Source organism: Ornithorhynchus anatinus, chromosome 21, assembly GCF_004115215.2.
Source record: "Ornithorhynchus anatinus isolate Pmale09 chromosome 21, mOrnAna1.pri.v4, whole genome shotgun sequence".
Classification (NCBI taxonomy): Eukaryota; Metazoa; Chordata; class Mammalia; order Monotremata; family Ornithorhynchidae; genus Ornithorhynchus; species Ornithorhynchus anatinus.
Genome location: NC_041748.1, coordinates 22,184,931 through 22,199,799, shown reverse-complemented (window position 1 = coordinate 22,199,799; position 14,869 = coordinate 22,184,931). Strand labels below are relative to the sequence as shown.

The 14,869-nt window shown below is 71.1% G+C and overlaps 1 protein-coding gene across 6 annotated transcripts in view; it reads left to right on the top strand.

Annotated features, from left to right (window-relative positions):
• Positions 1-2,052, top strand: part of NF2 (neurofibromin 2) — a 73,595-nt gene extending 71,543 nt beyond the window's left edge. For 3 of the 6 annotated variants that reach the window (XM_029048920.2, XM_029048916.1, XM_029048921.2), the window contains one exon: positions 1,773-2,051. Coding sequence is in view for 4 of the 6 variants with exons in the window: in XM_029048916.1 (XP_028904749.1) it covers positions 1,773-1,823 (51 nt within the window). In the remaining 2 variants the exon portion in view is untranslated. Of the gene's footprint in view, positions 1-1,772 lie in introns of all 6 variants that reach the window. The other 3 variants (XM_029048918.2, XM_029048922.2, XM_029048919.2) reach the window with 2 other exon arrangements.
• Positions 2,053-14,869: the final 12,817 nt, after the last annotated feature.

The window sequence follows — 14,869 nt, the reverse complement described above, 5'->3', positions numbered from 1 at the left end:
TTCGAAAGCCGAACGTCCCGCGAAGGGTTAGGTTTTATACCGTGTCTCTCCCCCCACCTCCCCCGCTCAGTCGTTTCTCTTTCCCCGATCGGCCCCCGGCTGGGGCTGTAATCTCTATTTCCTGACGACGGGGGGCTCGACAGAACGGTCGCCGACGGAACCGCTGGCGGCCGGAGGAGCGGAGGCCGGGGGGAGGCCGGGAGGGACGGGCCCCGCTCCCCCCTCCCCGCGAGGGAGGGCGCTCACCCGTCGGGGAGCGTCGGACGCTAAGCGCCCCCAAGCCTTCCTCCTCGACCGGTCCGGGCGGGCCCCCCCGCCGGATCGGCCGGCCGGGCCGGGGGGCGTCCGTCCTCGGAGACGGGGGGGGGTTGGCCGGGGATCCGGAGGGAGAGGGGCCCCGGCAGGTGCGTCCCCCCTCCCCCCCGCCTCTGCCGGCCGGAGGGGAGAGGAGGAGGGAGAGCGGGAAGGCCCCGTTAGGTGGGTAGGATTTCCGGATCGGAGGAGGACATTTTGATGGCGGAGATCCGAGGACCGCCGACGTTCAAGCGACCGGGGGTCACGGCGTCGATCGGCAGGGCTCCCGCAGAAGGCGTTAAGGCGCTGCGGTCATTCCCTCCCGACTACGGGGTCCCTTAACGGGACTGGAACCGCGAGGGATCGTACGGAGGGGTGGGGCCGGGGCCCCGGGCCAGGAGCTACCGCTTGGGGGGGTCGCGGGGACCGGGAGGGGAAGCGAGGCCACGGAGTCGTGGGGAGGGGAGCGGATCGCGGGAGGACCCCGGGGATCGAATCTCGTCCCCCCTTCCCGGGGCTCTCGTCCGGTCCGTTGGGCCCTCTCGGTCCCCTGGGCCTCGGGCCCCTCGGTCGTCATCGCCGTCGGCGGGCGGGGGATCATCTTCGCCGTAGCGAGGGCTTACCGAACGCCAGACGCCGCGGCGGGCACCGGGGTGAACGGGGAATCGGATCGGGCCCGGCGTCCGCCCCCCTCGGGGCTCCCGCTCCGAGGCGGGGTGGAGAGCGGGGCTCGCGTCCCCATTCTACGGATGAGGAGGCCGAGGCCCGGGGAGGGCCAGGGGCTTACCCGCCGTCTCAGAGCCGGAGCGGGAGCCCGGGGCCTCCGGTGCGTAGTCCCCGAAGACCAGGTCGTCGGAGCCGTCCCAAGTGAGCGGGAGCCGGTCTCGGAGCGAGGGCGGGTCGGTCCCGGTCTCCGGTACGCAGGGCGCGTCGGGTCGGACGGCGGGGGGCCCGGCTGCAGATCGGCCTCGACGCCCGCCCCGGACCGCCGGACGCCCGCCCCCGGCCCGACGCCGCGCTCTCGACTCCCCCGCCTCCGACCCCTCGCCCGCCCCGTTCCCCCGGCCCGAAGATTCCCTTCCCCGCTCGCCCCCGGATCCGCCCGGCCCCAGCCCCGCCCGTCTTCGGAACGCCCCCGCAGACGCACACCTCCTCCGAGAAGCCCTCCCCGCGTGGCCCCGACTCCCCCCCCCCCCCGGGCGCCCGCCCGTCTCGTATCTCCTCAGCACCGGCGCGAAGATGTCGACCGCCATCCGCCCCGTCGGCCCTTCCCGCCGCGTCCCGCCCTCGTCCCCGCCCTCCGTCCCCCGCCGTTGGCGGGTCGTCCGCGTCCGTCTCCCGCGTTAGCCTACGGGTCCCTCCGGGGCAGGGCCCGTGGGTCTCGACCCCGTGGCGCTGCGCCCGAGGGTCCGGGGGGGCGGGTCCCCCCCCCCGCCCCCGGCCCTCCGTTCAGCCTCTCGGCCTCTGCTTTCTTTTAGCTCACCCTGCAGAGCACCACATCCCGAGTGGCCTTCTTCGAAGAGCTGTGAGAGAGGGGAGACGGTCCGCCCGACGCGCCGACCCCCGCCGGCGGCACGACGGAGCAGCGCCTGGAGCCGGGCCGTTGGGACCCCCGGGAGCCCCCGAACCCCTCCCCCTCCGCCCGGCCCCTCCCCCTCGGACTCGGGGACCCCCTCCCCGATCACGCGCCGCCGTCCCCGGCCCCCGGACGAGGCCCGCGCAGAGAGGCCCGGGCCTCCCACCCGCCGTCCCCGACCCGCCGTCCGGCGCCGCCCCGGCGGCGGCCCCGGCCGGTCGTCCGGTTTTGAGCCGGGGCCGGTCTCCGCCTCCTGCCGCCACCCGGGGCGCCCGGCCGCCCGCCGCCGGCGTCGCCCCGGCCGCCGGGCCGGGCGCCCCCCGCTCGGCCGAGCGGGCCGAGAGGCCGGGGGCTGGAGGGGAGAGGCGGGCGGGCGGGCCCACCGCGAGCCGGGGACTCGCCTGCCCGGAGGAGAGCGAGCGGGGAGCCGGGGGTGGCGGCGTCGGGGCTCGCCGAGGGGCCTCTCGGCCCGCCCGACGACCCCGGGAGGCGGGGGGGGGGGGGCGGGCGCTTCGATCCCCGTTTCGCAGGTGAAGAAGGGAAGGCGCGGAGAGGGGGAGCGGCCGCAGCCACGCGGCGGGCCGGGGGCGGAGCTCGGACCCGGGGCCTCCGGCTTCCGGACCGTGGCTCCGCCGCCGCGGCCTCCGCCTCCCGCGGGCCGGGGTCTCGGCCCCGGGCCGGGCCCACGACCGGATGCGGAGGGGGCCGGTGGCCGGGCGAGGTGGGCGGCCGGCACCCCGGATCGGCGGGAGAGGGTGTTCTGCGTACGGGTGGTCCGGGCCCCGCTGCTGAGGAGAGGGGGAGGAGGCGGCCCGGCGGTCCGGCCCGCGCCCACCCACCCTCCTGGGTTCCGTTCCCTCCGCCGAGGGGCTTCCCGCCCGTGGCGGGGCCCGGGGCCCGGACCCGCCTCGGCGGTCCGGAAGGGCTTCCTCCCGAGGGAGCCGCCCCGCTCTTCCCAGCCACCCTCTCTTCCCCTCTTCCCCGCTCCCCGTCCCACCACCGCCAGGGTTAACGCCAAGCCCCTCTCTGCTGTGTTTCCTGGGGGGTTTTTTGCGGGGGGGTGGGGTATTTCCCCTTTGCCCGGCCTACTCTCTCTCCCCGTGCTACGGTGTCTCACGGAACAGCGATGATGTCGTCGTCCCTCGTTACGCTCACCACGTGCCCGACGCCGTTCTGAGCCCCGGGGTAGACGCGGGATAGTCGGGTGGGACCCGGTCCCCGTCCCACGTGGGGCTCACGGTCTTCGTCCCCGATCTACAGATGAGGGGACCGAGGCACAGAGAGGCCAAGCGCCTCGCCGGCGCCGCCCGCCTTCACCCGACCACGTGCCGCTGCCTGATTTCGCCACCCGCCGGGTGGGGCGGGCACGGGGGTCTTCCGGCTAACCGGGAGCCTTTCCCCCAGGGCGGAGCCGGGGGGGTCGCCGCGGCGGATCGAGCCGGCGGCCCGGCCGCGCGGCGGACCGCCCCCCGGGGGCCCCTCCGGGCCGGAGGGAGGGTTGGGTTCCGCCGCCGCGGGGACCCCGCCGTCCCCGGAGACGTCGTGGCGAGGCCGTGGTCCCGCTGGGCCCCGCCGGTTGCCCCCCAGCCTGACTGGTCCGGCGGGGTCGCTCTCCGCACCCGGCGTGGACCCCCCGGCCCCCCCGGCCTGCCCCGGGCGGCCCCTCTCCGCGGGCGGGTCTGGGCGGTCTGGCAGCCGGCCTCTGCTCGCTCTTGGGAGAGTCCCCGCATCTGGTGAGCCGTGAACCCCCAAACCCCTTACCCCGAGCGGCTCCCGGCGGCCCGGTGACGGGCCTGCCGCCGGCCCGTGGCCGCCCGGGACATTTAAGAGCCGCGGACCCGAGGAGATCTCACTATTCTGAAGAGTCGGAAGGTGGCTGGGCTCCGGGGTGGCCGTATCTATCCTCTCAACCCCCCCCCCCCCCCCCCCGATCTCCCGGAGGTCGTTAGAGGTAGCCGGACTCCGAACGACCGCGGTCTCGGGTGTCGACCGCCAACCCGGGGGAAAGGGGGGCGACGGAGCAGAGAGCGAAAGGCCCAGAGCCGCGGCGGGAGCGGGGGGTCGCCTGTCCGATCCTCACGTCCCGGCGACGGGAGGTCTCGGTCGCGCTAGGCCGCGAGGGGACGGCGGGCTCGGGCCGGGACCCGGCGGCTTCCGTCAGAGGACAGCCGGGAAGTGGGAGTTCCAGGTGGGAGCTCGTGCCCAAGCTGGCGGGCCGACCGTAGCGTGCGGCTCGGGCCGCCCCTCCCTCGCCCCGTCAGTGGTCGGGACCGCCCAACAACTTACGGGCCACGGGCGCTCGGTGACTCTCCCTTATCGGCCGGGATCGGGGCTCACTCCCCCCTTCTCCCCGTCCCCGCCTCTCTCTTCCTCCGCCTCCGCCTCTCGTCTCCAACCGCAAGGCCAAATCTCCGGGGGCGCCGTGGATCGACCTATCCCGACTCTCGCCTCGCCTCCTTTCTGGCTTCGCTTCCTCCCCTCCCCCGGCCGCCCGGCCGAGAGGTCCCCCGCCCCGCCGAAGGCGGGACGGGAGCCCCCGTCCCCTCCCTCCGCACGGCCCGCGTGCGAGACCCGGGTCCGCACGGCGCGTCTCGGGGCTCTCTCGGCGGCGAATCCGCCCCCGTCCCCGTCCGATCCCAGAAGGTCGTTGTCTATCGTGGGGGATTGTGATACTTGACCGTTCTAATAAAATCCCGAAGCCGTAAAAGGCCGCGGTGAACCCGGCCCGCCGTCTCGCTTTTAAAGTGCCCGTCCGTTCCCCGAGACCCGACCCGGGGTCGCGTTGGCCCGGATGTTCGCGCCGCAGACCTGGGATGGGACTGGGTCAGGCCGAGGAGAACGACCTCGTCGGTCCCGATCAGGAAGGGGGGGGGGGGGGGTAGGCAGGAGCCCCTCCTCCCCCCACTTGGGGAGGGCCGGAGGGTTGAAGAGGAGGTGGGGTTCCGGGACCCGACCGGCGACCCTCGGGGGAGTTTGGGGAGGATCGTTGTACTCCTCCGACTGCTTAGTACAGTGCTCCGCACACGGCAGGCGCTCGACGGATAAGATCGACCCCCTTAAGCGGGAGGATGCCCTGAACCGGCGGCACGCCACGCCCTCCCCCCCCCACCGCACACGTACCCCGGCCCCAACGGGCTCCCTCGGGGGAAGCGCCCCGCGGCCCGCGGAGGCCGGGAGGGCCACCGGGGTCTCGTGACGGGGAGCCGCAAGCCCCTTAAGGGCGCTCCCCGGCCACGACGGGTGGGCCGGAGTCTTGCCCTGCGGTTCCTGGATGACGCCGATTAAGCGCCTACCGTGAGCCCGGCGCCGTGCTGAGCACCACGGTCGACGCGGTCTGACCATTTAGGACCGGCACCTTCCCCGCAAGAGCTCCCAGCGCCGGAAGGCGGCGGGTATCTGATACCTACTTTAAGGCGGGGGATACCGGGGCCCGGAGCGCTCGACTGCCTCGGTGGCAGAGCCGGGATCCGAACCCGGATCTCCTGACCTCCCCCCCGGTCCCGAGCTCCTTCCGCCCGGCGGCCAGGTTTCCGTCTCCCCGCCACGTAGGAGAAGTCCCCCGGGCCGGGCCGGCGTGGGTGAGGTCACAGCCGACGTTCCGGGTAAAGACGGAACGGCGCCGTACGTTCCGGCCGCTCCTTTACCCGAAGACGACGGCCGGGTGGCCGGGGAGCCCGGCATCCCTTCCCCTACTCCCCCGACCGCTTATCACGATGCCCCGCACGCAGGAGGGGCTCCGGAAACGTGATCGACGGGGACGCGGTCGCTCTGCGACCGAAGAGCGCTCGGGGCCGGGGGGGATCCTTTAGGCCGAAAGCGGCACTCTCCGCCAAAACCCGAAACGGCTGCGACGGCGCCTAATCCATCCCCTTGGCAGATCGGTCCGGAGGAGCCGACGCGGCAGTGACGACGCCGTCGGCTTCCATCTCCGACGTCCCGGATCACATCTCCTCCGGATTCGAGAGACCCCGTTCCTCTCCACTGAGGAGCCGTGGCAGTCGTCCCCGACAGTCGGTGGTTACCGCATCGGGGCGCGATGCGGGCCGGGCCGACTCGGCCACGTGCAGGGAGAGCTGATGGCTCGCTTGGCGCGGAGAGGGAGGGAGCGAGCCCTTCAGCGGTGACGGACGCATCCGCACCGTTTCGGGGAGGGATCTCTCAGGGCCGGAGGGGGGGGCGGCGCCGGGGGAGGACCGCAGCCGGGGCCGCCGCTCTTGTCGCCCAACGTGCAGCACCTCGGGGACCGAGGAGGCTTTACCCTCTGGGAGCTCGGAGTTCCGGGAGAACGGTGACGATCGTAACGACGGTATTCGTCGAGCGCCTGCTGCTACGCGTCGAGCGCCGTCCTAAGTGCCCGGGCCGACAGGAGCTCACCGGGTTGGACGCGGTCCCTGTCTCACGTGGGGCTCACGGGGCAGAGAGGGAGTCCGTCGAGCACCGGGCCCTGAAGTTACCGAACACCAGGCTCTGTAATCGTAACAAGGGGGGTATCTCTCCGACGCTCGCTATAATAGCGTTGGTATCTGTTAAGCGCCTACTGCGTGCAGAGCACCGTTCTAAGCGCCGGGGTAGACACGGGAGAATCGGGTCGTCCCACGTGGGGCTCACGGTCTTCATCCCCGTTTTCCAATGAGGGGTGGGGGGACGCGTCTCGAGCCGCCCGGCGGGCCCGGGGCCGGGCCGGGATCCCGACCCCGGGGCGTGGCGGACCCCGGCCCTTCTCCGGGACCGCGCGGCCTCCTCGGGTCCCCGGGAGCGGGTTAGTCCGGCCTCCGGATCTGGGACGGTTTCCGCGTCGGGCCCGTCCGTCCCGTCCGCACGGAGGAGGAAGGGAAGCTCGGGGGCGACGGGAGATCTCCCGCCGGGGCTGCCCTAGAACTTCCGCTTCCGTTTTCTCCCGTTCGGCACGTCTTACGTGAACTTCTCGAGTCCATCATTTACCCAAGGCTTGGAGGGGCGGGAGGGGAAGCCGGGTGGGCGAGGACCGGTCCGCCTGGGGCAGGCTTTCTCCACGGACCGCGCCCCCTCGACCGCTGTGGGACTGTAGGCAGGTCACTTGGCTTCTCTGGGCCTCAGTGACGACATCCGGAAAATGGGGAGTGGAGACCGCGAGCCCCGCGCGGGACGGGGACCGAGTCCTACTCGACTCGCTCGTTTCCGCCCCGTCGCTTGGTACGGCGCCCGGCACGTAGTGAGCGCGCAAGAGACACCGTCGTCCTCGTCGCCTGCAGCCGCCCCGGGCTCCGGGCCCGTGGAGACGCAACGTCGGAACACGCCTCCCTCCTCTTTGGATCGGACGGGTTCGGGGGAAATGGGCAGGAACCACGGGTCTCCTCCCTTCCTCCATTCGGTCGTATTTATGGAGCGCTTTCTGCGTGCAGGGCACTGTACTAAGCGCTTGGGAGGGGACAGTGCGGCAGTAAACACACACCATCCCCGCCCACCGCGAGTTCACAGTCTAGAGGGGCTAAATACAGGCTTAGTACGGCGTTTGCCACGTAATGAGCCCCACGGCACCTTGGGTCTACATCTGTCATTTTATTTATCTGTATTGATGTCTGTTCATTTGGAGCGCTGTCTGCCCCCTCCCCTCTTGCCCTTGAGCTCGTTGGGGGCGGGGCTTGTCACCCTTTATTGTTGTACTGTGTTCTCCCAAGCGCTCAGCACAGTGCTCCGCGCACGGCGAGCGCTCGCTAAATACGAACCAACGCAAGCGCTCGACAGATACCGTTGTTATTCCTTCTGTCCGGATTTCCCTGTCGGCAGGGCGGGGCCCGTCGCTGCACCGTACTCTTCCGGGCCCACGCTACAGCGCTCAGCCCGGAGTGAGCGCTCGATGGGAGTGGATGAAAGGATCTGTAAAACGGGGACCAAGACCGTGAGCCTCACGTGGGACAACCTGATGGCCCCGGAGCTCCCCCAGCGCTTCGACCGGCGCCCGGCACAGAGTGAGCGCTTAACGGATACCGACGTTATTGTTAAGGGCGGGGGGGGGGGGGGGGGGGGAGGCGACGGTCCGTCCTCAGATTCCTCGCCCTCGCCCCTTCTCCGCCCCGTCCCTGGCGGGCTCCCCCAACCCGCCGCCGCCTCCCGAGCTCAGGTGATCTGTGAAAGCGTTCCTTCTGGCTGGTGAGGGGGAAAAAAGCCCTCTCATCTTCACTGGTGAATCGTCCCTGACACCTGGGGAGTTCTCCTGCTCTGAGAAAGTCCACTACTATGCGGAGCGGAGCTCGGAGGAGCGCTCCGTGGAAGTCACGGCCCCCTCTTCCGTGCCTCCGTTCTTTCTTCTCCCGCCCTTCCGCGAAACCGCCTCGCCGCCTCCCCCGCCCCGCCCCTCGCGACCGCATCGAGCCGGTCGCCTCCCGGGGAGTCCGGGGAGGGAGGAAAGAGCCGGGTCGGAGCCGAGACAGTCGGACGGGACGTGGCCCCAGGCCCGCGGTCGGACACGAGAGGGAGAACGGTTACCCAAGCCCCATTTTTCAGCCGAGGAGACCGGGCCCGGGAGGTCGAGCGACTCGCTCGAGGTCGCGCCGCTGCCAAGGGCAGGGCGGGGACCAGAATGACAACCCGGGGACCGCGGCCAACCCGATCTGCTCGTACCCACCCCGGCACCCGCACGACGCGCCGGCACGGGGTAAGCGCTTAACGATACCGCGATGGATCGTCGTCGGGCAATCGTATAATAACGATCACCGCGGTGTCCGTTGAGCGTTTACCCCGTGCCAGACACCGGGGTGGATTCAGAGGAGATCGGTCGGACGCGCTCCCCGTCCCACGGGGGGCTCCCGGTCTCAATCCCCGTTTTGCGGATGAGGGAACCGAGGCCCAGAGGAGGGAAGCGACTCGCCCAGGTCACGGAGCGGGCAGGCGGCGGAGCCGGCGTCCGAAACCCACGGACTTCCGACTCCGAGGCCCGGGCTCCGTCCTCCCCGTCACGCCCCTTCCCGCCTCTCGGCGCTGGCATCTTTCCGTCCGACCGAGCGGCCTCCTCCTCAGCTGAGACCTGGAAGGGTCGGGCGAGAGATCGGCAGATCGCCCAAGCGACCGTGTGCCTCAGTCTCCTCGTCTGTAAAAGGGGACTTAAACGCCGGGCCAACCGCTTAGACTGCGAGCCCCCCGCGGGACCGCGTCTCCCCCGCTTGACTCGTATCTACCCCAGCGCGTGGCACGGGGCCCGGCACGTGGTAAGCCCTTAAATGCCACAGCCGATACGAATTATCTTTGGCACCGGTGCGCTTGGAGAGCGCGGGCCGTTGACGACCCGGGGCAGTCTCCCCGAGCGGCTGTCACCTCCGAGGGAGGCGGCGCGGCCCTGACGGGGGAGAGCGGGAGCCCGGACGCGGGGAGTCCTTCGTTCCGCAGGCCTCGGGCAAGTCACTTAGCCTTCGCCGTCTTTCCGGCCTCTGACGTCCTCAACCTTGGCGTCCTCGCCATTCCCCGCCCTCCCCCCCCCCCGCCCCCCCCCCCCCGACCCCTTCCCGTAACGCTCGGTCCGTTGCCAAATCCCGCTGCTTCTTCCCCCGTCACGTTCTCCTGCCGCACCTCCCCGGGGTCCCCGTCCGAGGCGATCGGTCGAGCGGTTTATTTATCGAGCGCTTACTGCGTGCAGAGCACCGTACTAAGCGCTAGGGAGAGCACGGTGCCACAGGATCGGCGGGCACGTTCCCTTCCCCTTTAACGTTTTCCTGCCGCAACCCCTCCGTTTAAGGCAGTAATAATGATGACGACGACGTCGGTGTTGGTTAACGTGCAGAGCACCGTTCTAAGCGCTGGGATAGATACCGGGTAGTCGGGCTGTCCCCCGGGAGGCTCACGGCCTTCATCCCCATTTTACGGATGAGGGAACCGAGGCACAGGGAAGTGAAGTGGCTCGCCCCCGGTCCCACAGCTGACAGGTGGCAGAGCTGGGATTCGAACCCATGACCCCCGACTCCAAAGCCCGGGCTCTTCCCACCGAGCCACGCTGCGTACGATAAGCACTCGATAAACGTGACCGGCCGACCGACGGACGCGGCTGCTGCGGGGCGGAGAGGGAGGCGAACGTCCAAAGGTCACAGACCTAAGCGCGGAGAGACGCGAAGGAGAGAGGGAGCCGGGGAGAGGGCGGCTTAATCGGGGAAGGAAGGCCTCCTCGAAGAGATGTGACCTTAATAAGGCTCTGAAGGCGGGGAGGGGGCCGGATTCAGGTTTCCCCGCCCCGGCAGCGGAGGAGACCGGAGAGGGAGCCGCGGGCCTCGGTTTCCCTCCGCCCCGAGGCCTGCCCTGCCTCTGGCTCCCTCCCTCGGCTCAGCCCACCCGTCGCCAGCTCCGTCAAGGTCACGGCCGTCAGGGAGGCGACGGCTAAGGAAGTGGAGCGGCCCCGGGCGTGGAGCCGTTTCACGTCTCGGTAGCCGCTCCCCGAGCCGGTAAACGTCAGCGGAGAGAGAGCGCGGGCGGGCGGGCGGTCGTGCGTCCGCACCTCCGGCCCCCCGGCCGCGAGGGCCGAGGCCGGGGTGCCGACGGCCTCGCCCTCTCGGCCCGGCTCGGCCCCGCCGCGGGCCGGGGGCCGGGACGCGCCCGGCGGACGATCCCGGCGGGCGGCCCCGTCACTTCCACGGCCCCCGGGCCCTCCCGCCGGCCGGCGGGCGGGCGATAACGGCCGGCCCGAGGCAGGGTGACGGCACCGGCCCGCGGTCGCTCCGGACAGCCGGCCCGTCGGCCGCGCTGTCGAGAACGCCCGGGCTTCGGGCGATGGACCAGCTCGTGGAGAGCGGGGAAGAGACCCCGCCTCCTCCCCGGCGGGTCCACCGCGGACCCGGACTCTGAACGTGCCACCCCCTTACCTCCCCATCACCCCCTCGAGCCGGGCCTCCAGGCCGGGGCCCCGCGTCTACCGCACTGGGAGTGGGAAGAAGCCCCCGGCCTTGTTCTCCCTCGTCTGCGTGGTGGGAGACTGGGCCCGGGACAGCAGAGGCAGGATTGCCTGCGTGAGGGGAGCCCCCCTCACACACACGCACGCGCGCGCGCACGAAGTTTTTCCAACACCCTTCCCTCCGAGGGATTGCTCAGACGAGGCACTTACTGCTGTCCCCGTTCTACGGAGGGGTGACGTGAGGCCCAGACTCGGCCAGATCGCTCCAAGGAACAGGCCGGGAGAACTGACTCCGGGCCGCCGGACACCCCCGCGGCCCGGGGGGGCAGAAGGACCCGGGTTCTAGCCCCAGCCCCGTCACTCGTATGCCGCGTGCCCTTCGGCGAGCCGCTTCCCCGGGCCTCGGGTCCCTCGTCTGTACAACGGGGATTGAGACCGTGAGCCCCGTGCAGGACGGGGACTGGGTCCAACCCGATTCGCCTCGATCCGCCCCGGCGCTCAGCCCGGTGCCCGGCACGCGGTCGGCGCTCGACCAACACCGCGACAGTTACGGTCATCGTTACGGTCCGGGGGCGGCGGGGGGCCGAGACCTGGGGGTCCGCGCTTTCTACCTCCCCGCTCCGGCGCCGTCTAACTGGCCCCGGCCAGAGGGTCCCCGAGCCCCGCCCACCCCGACCCGTTCTCTCTGCCCCGGTGTCCCGGGCCCCGGCCCCGGCCCCGCCCCGGGACGACCAGGAATCGTGGTCGGAGGCTCCTCAGCTCGGGCTCCCCCAGCCTGACGGATGAGGCTCGTTCGGGTCCGGGGCGGCACAGATGCTGCCGACGGCATGATGGATCTCCAACCTCCCGCTCCCCCCCTCCTCCCTCCCCCTCCGGCCCTTCTTCAACCTTCTCCGTCCCTCTCCCTCCCTCTCTCTCTCTCTCCGTCCCTCCGCTTCCCTCTCCGATCCCCTCTGTCCTTCTCTGTCCCTCTCCGTCCCTCTCCATCCTTCTCTCTCTTTTCCTTCCCCCTCCCTCTCGGGCCATCCCTCACCCTCCCTCTCCGTGCCTCTCCCTCCCTCTCCGTTCCTCTCCTTCCCCCTCCTTCTGGAGCCCCAAGAGGCAGCAGCCGCCGGGCCGGGGTGACAGCCAGCTCATTCCCGCCAGCCCGAGCTCGCTCCATCTTCCTTAGGGAGGGAGGCGAGGGGCCGGGCCGCCACCGGCAGAGAGCGCAGAAGAGAGCGAGCAGATGAGCGTCCTCCCCCCGCCCCCCGGCCCGGCCCCCCCCACCCTCCCCACCCCCCTTCACATCCACATCCTCGCCCCAGCTCCGAAGCCCCTCTGGAAATCCATCTTCCCAGATCCGTTTCTCTTCCCTCCGGCTCACGTCGCCCTCAGCCGCCCGCTTAGGGATTCATACCCACTTGTGGCCTTTCTGGACAGATGGACTTCCAAAACCTATTAATTGAGAACTCGGTCATCCACCTGTCCCTCTCTATCTTCTCTTCTACCCGTTTAGTAGTTCGTACGTCGCCCCCGATAGATCGTAAGCCCCTTGGGGGGGGGGGGGGGCGGGTTTTCTGACTCTGTCGTATCCTCCCCTTTTTTTAATGGTATCCGTTCAGCGCTCACTGTGTGCCAGGCACCGTTCCAAGCGCTGGGGTAGATGCAGGTCGCTCTTCCTCTTCCCCGGAAACAACCCGAGAAGCGGTGTGGGACAGCGGAAAGAGCCCAGGCCCGGGAGTCGGAGGACCCGGATTCTAATCCCAGCCCCGCCACCTGCCTGCTTCGTGACCTCGGGCAGATCACTTCACTTCTCCGGGCCTCGGTTCCCCCGACCGCGGAACGGGGATCCGATACCCGTTCTCCCTCCTGTCGTACCGTGGGACGGGAACGGTCTCCGGCCTGGTCACCCGGTATCCACCCCACTGCCCGCTAGAGTGCCTAGCGCACGGCGAGCGCTCAACAGACACCCAACGTACATATATACGGAGGCGCGAGGGGGAGATTGAAGGGTGGTTCTTCCGGAGCTAGGTCTCGGCTGGACTCCCGCTGCGGCCCCCCCCCCCCCCCGGGGTGGGCTCGGACCTCGGGGCCCCCCGCCGGGCCCCACCTTTCCCTCACAAGTCCCCTCTCGCCCGAACCGGCTCCTCCGGCGCCGGGGAAGGACGAACGCGGTGCCCCGGACGCCCGCGGGCCACCTCGGCGAGAGACGGCGAAGCGCCGGGGGGTGTCTGGAATCTCCGTCTGCGAGACGGTCGCTCCGCACATCCCCCCTCCCTCCGCCGTCCCCTCACCCTCCTCCCTCTCCCTGCCCTCGTTGCTCCTCCCTCTCCCTTCCTCCCCTTCTCACCCCCTCCGCTCTCTCCCTCCCCTTTTCACCCCCAGACCGGGAGGCGGGGGGCAGGGAGGAAGGCCGCCGTCGTCTCGGTCCGCATCCCCCGGCGGGTCGGTGGCGGGGCGGAGATTAGGACCCGGGCTTCCTGACTCCCAGCCCTGGGCCCTTCCCACTTGGGGACGCCGCCCGCCTCCATCGCGCGGAGCTTTCTCTCCGGTCCGCTGGGCTCCGCGCCCTAAGGGAGCCGGGAGCTACAGCCCGGGGACCCGTGGGGTCGCGGGAAGGGGACGCGGCTGGGTGCCGAGCGAGGGCTTCCCTCCTCGGGTCCCCGGGTCCGGCCGTCGGGGGACGAGCCCCGAGCGGCCCCCCGACGGGAGAAGGCACGCGTTCCCCCCCCCCCCAGCCCGGCTCCTCCCCACCGGGGAGCGGACGCGAGCCCTCCCCTCGTCGCCTCGTCGCCCCGGATCTCCTGGCCACGAGACCGAAGGGCTCGACGATCCAATCGTCGCTCTGTCCGAGATTAAAGCGGCCAATTAAACCGCTGTCGATGTTATCGTCGCTTCGCGCCCAACGCGACCGTGGAGCGCGCGCGCACGTCGACGGGTCCGTGACCGTCGACCCCACCGCCCGGGGGGCCGGACCCAGGTCCGAACCCCAGGCCCCACCCGGCCCCAGAAGGGCAGGAGGCCGGGCGGGGGGGGGGGGGGCAGGATGAGGGACCGCTACAGGATAGGGGACCCTTTCCTCCGCCCCGGAGTCCCTCCCCGCCTCTCCCTTCTCTTCCCCGCCTCTCTCCTACGCCGGCCGCCCCCTCAGTCAACCAGTCGATCAACCGATCCATCTATCTATCGATCCCTCGGAGTATTCACCGAGCACCCAGTGGGCACAGAGCGCCGAACCAAGAGCCCGGGCGAGGAGAACGGGAGCGGCCGATGGGTTTCCCGCCCTCGAGGAGGTCCCGGACCGATGGGGAGGCGCAGATTATCGGCCGACGGTCGGAGCGGGAGGAGGGAGAGGGACCCGACAGGTCGGAGCGCCACCGTGTCGGGAGGAAAGAGGTGTGCGAGTGACGGGATATACGGAGAGGGTCGTCCCTCGTACGCGGAGAAGAGGCCGCCGGCGGGGAGATCCGTTCATTCGATCGTATTCATTGAGCGCTCGCCGTGCGCAGGGCGCCGTACGAGGCGCTTGGGAAGGTACGACGCGCCATTCCCCGCCCACGACGGGCTCACGGTCCAGAGGTGGGGAAGTTCAGCCGAGAGCGGGCCCGTCGCCGTAAAGGGCGCGACGGAATTCACAGGCCCGGCCGCGCCCGACGCGCGATTCGTTCGATCGTATTTATCGAGCGCTTACCGTGTGCGGAGCGCTGTACTAAGCGTACCGTACCTAAAGGCCGTCCCCTCGTCGCGAGGCCGCGCTTCGGGTCCGCGGTGCCCGCCGCCGTTTTCTTTCGCCTCCTCGTCTCGCTCCTCCCGGAGCTTCGGCTCAAAGGGAGCCGCGCCCTTCCGGACGGCGGCGCGCCCCGTCGGCCCGTCTTCAGCCGCAGACCCCCGGTTCTCAGGCGGGACGCGGCGGCGTCTGAGGCTGGGCCTCACCGCGTCCGTAGAGCGCCCCCTCCGCCCTCCCGGCCTCCGTCCTCCCCACCTCGGCTGTCGGCGACGGCTCCCTCTCCTCCCTCGTCCCGCCCGACGCCGCTCCTCCAAGGCGGGCGGACCCTCCGAGCCGGGAGCCGGGCCGCCTCCCGGGGCCCGGCCCTCGATGTCGCGTCCGGCCCGAGAGGGGGGAAGCGGGTCCCCTCCCTGGGGTGGGGGGGGCGCCGGGGGCAGCGCCC